The 1,609-nt window shown below is 42.0% G+C and overlaps 1 protein-coding gene across 1 annotated transcript; it reads right to left on the bottom strand.

Annotated features, from left to right (window-relative positions):
- Positions 1-287: 287 nt before the first annotated feature.
- On the bottom strand, positions 288-1,244 carry LOC101639291 (olfactory receptor 52N1). The gene has a single exon (XM_004717105.3). The coding sequence runs from the start codon at positions 1,146-1,148 to the stop codon at positions 288-290; it is 861 nt and encodes a 286-aa protein (XP_004717162.2). The 5' UTR covers positions 1,149-1,244.
- Between the last annotated feature and the right edge of the window lie 365 nt (positions 1,245-1,609).

Here is a 1,609-nt window from a genome sequence, read left to right as displayed (position 1 = left end):
CACTGTATTGCAAACTCATATAGATTATTGTTCATGATAAATATATCTATCTTAAATAATTAATTATAATAATCTTTGAAGTCCCCTACCAATAAAGAGTCTTGGACAAGATCTCTGAAGAGTGACCCTTGGCCTACATGGCTACGGTGATATCCACTCAAAAGAGGGTTAAATATCTGAGTCACCTGAGAATGTTTCATGTGACTAAGTACAGCTTCCTTACTTGTCCCCTATTGACTTGACCATGTTAGCCTGGCTAAAAGAGCTTCAACTTCTCAGAAGACAATTTAAATGGCATGTGAAGAAATGTCTTTTCCCCTAAACAGGAACCTAAGGACGCATTCCCGTATCTGCTTGGTTTTCACTCCATACACAATAGGGTTCATTGTGGGAGGCATGAGTAGATAGAGATTAGCCATGATAATGTGTGCATGGGGTGGAATGGTGTGTCCCCCAAAGCGGTGTGTAAAGAAGGTGAAGAAGGCTGGGACATACGTGATGACGATAGCACAAATGTGGGCAGTGCAGGTGCTGAAGGCCTTCTGTCGAGCGTCTGCTGATGACAGACTTATAACTGCTCGAAGAATCATGGTATAGGAGACTGTGATGCACAAGATATCAAAACCTCCTATCAGAAGGGCAACCATCAGACCATAGATAGCATTGATCTTGACATTGCCACAGGATATCTTGGCGACAGACATGTGGTCACAGTAGGTGTGGGGTATAACGTTGCCCCTGCAGTATGGTAGGCGCTTTGTGAGGAAAGTGAAGGGGATAACGAGTAGCACACCTCTCAGAAAGGTGAGGAGCCCGGCCTTCGCAATGACTGAATTAGTGAGGATCGTAGCATAGCGCAGGGGATAGCAGATGGCAACATATCGGTCCAGGGCCATGAGCATGAGCACCCCAGACTCCATCCCAGTAAAGGTGTGGACAAAGAACATCTGGGATAAGCAGGCATTAAAGCCAATCTCCTTGAGGTTGAACCACAATATGCAGAGGGTATTAGGTAGGGTGCTGGTGCACATGAGCACATCGGTAAAGGACAGAAGGGCTAAGAATATGTACATAGGTCTGTGTAAGCTTTCTTCAGAGTAAATGAGGTGCATAAGGCCAAAGTTCCCTGTAATGGCAATACTGTACATGGTACACAAGGGTAAGGATATCCACAGATGCACGTCCTCCAGCCCAGGAATGCCATTTAGGAAGAAAGAAGCTGGGGTTAGGCTGCTGTTGCTTAGAAATGTTTGCTTGAAGCTCATCGTACAAAAGTTCCAGAATGTTCTCTGTAAGCAAAAACAAAAGCAAAAAACAAAACAAAAATTACAAAATATTTAGAGTAGCTGACAAGCATAATTTGTTCCCATATTGCCTACTTTAAATTTCTCAAAGATGAATAATTGTGTATGTTCTCTTATGTTGACTATTTGGTATAAACTCTATTAACTTCATGCTTAAATATATTTTCACAAGATGAATTGACAGAATTTAGCTGATTTTAAGCTTCTTTTATTATGTAGCTCGTTCCCCAGGCTTAAGTTATGGCCACTAACTGAATATGTGTTGATTAAATAGTCAATGTGTTTTAGGAGCTCACCATCATAGG

The sequence above is a fragment of the Echinops telfairi genome, unplaced genomic scaffold (genome assembly GCF_000313985.2).
Source record: "Echinops telfairi isolate 266 unplaced genomic scaffold, ASM31398v2 ScPeMD7_41;HRSCAF=154, whole genome shotgun sequence".
In the NCBI taxonomy this organism is placed as follows: Eukaryota; Metazoa; Chordata; class Mammalia; order Afrosoricida; family Tenrecidae; genus Echinops; species Echinops telfairi.
Note: the sequence above shows the minus strand (reverse complement) of the source record. Positions and strands in the feature narration are given on the sequence as shown.

Excerpts from the sequence above, each read along its gene's own strand:
- LOC101639291 (XM_004717105.3), bottom strand. The coding sequence starts at position 1,148 with ATGTACAGTATTGCCATTACAGGGAACTTTGGCCTTATGCACCTCATT.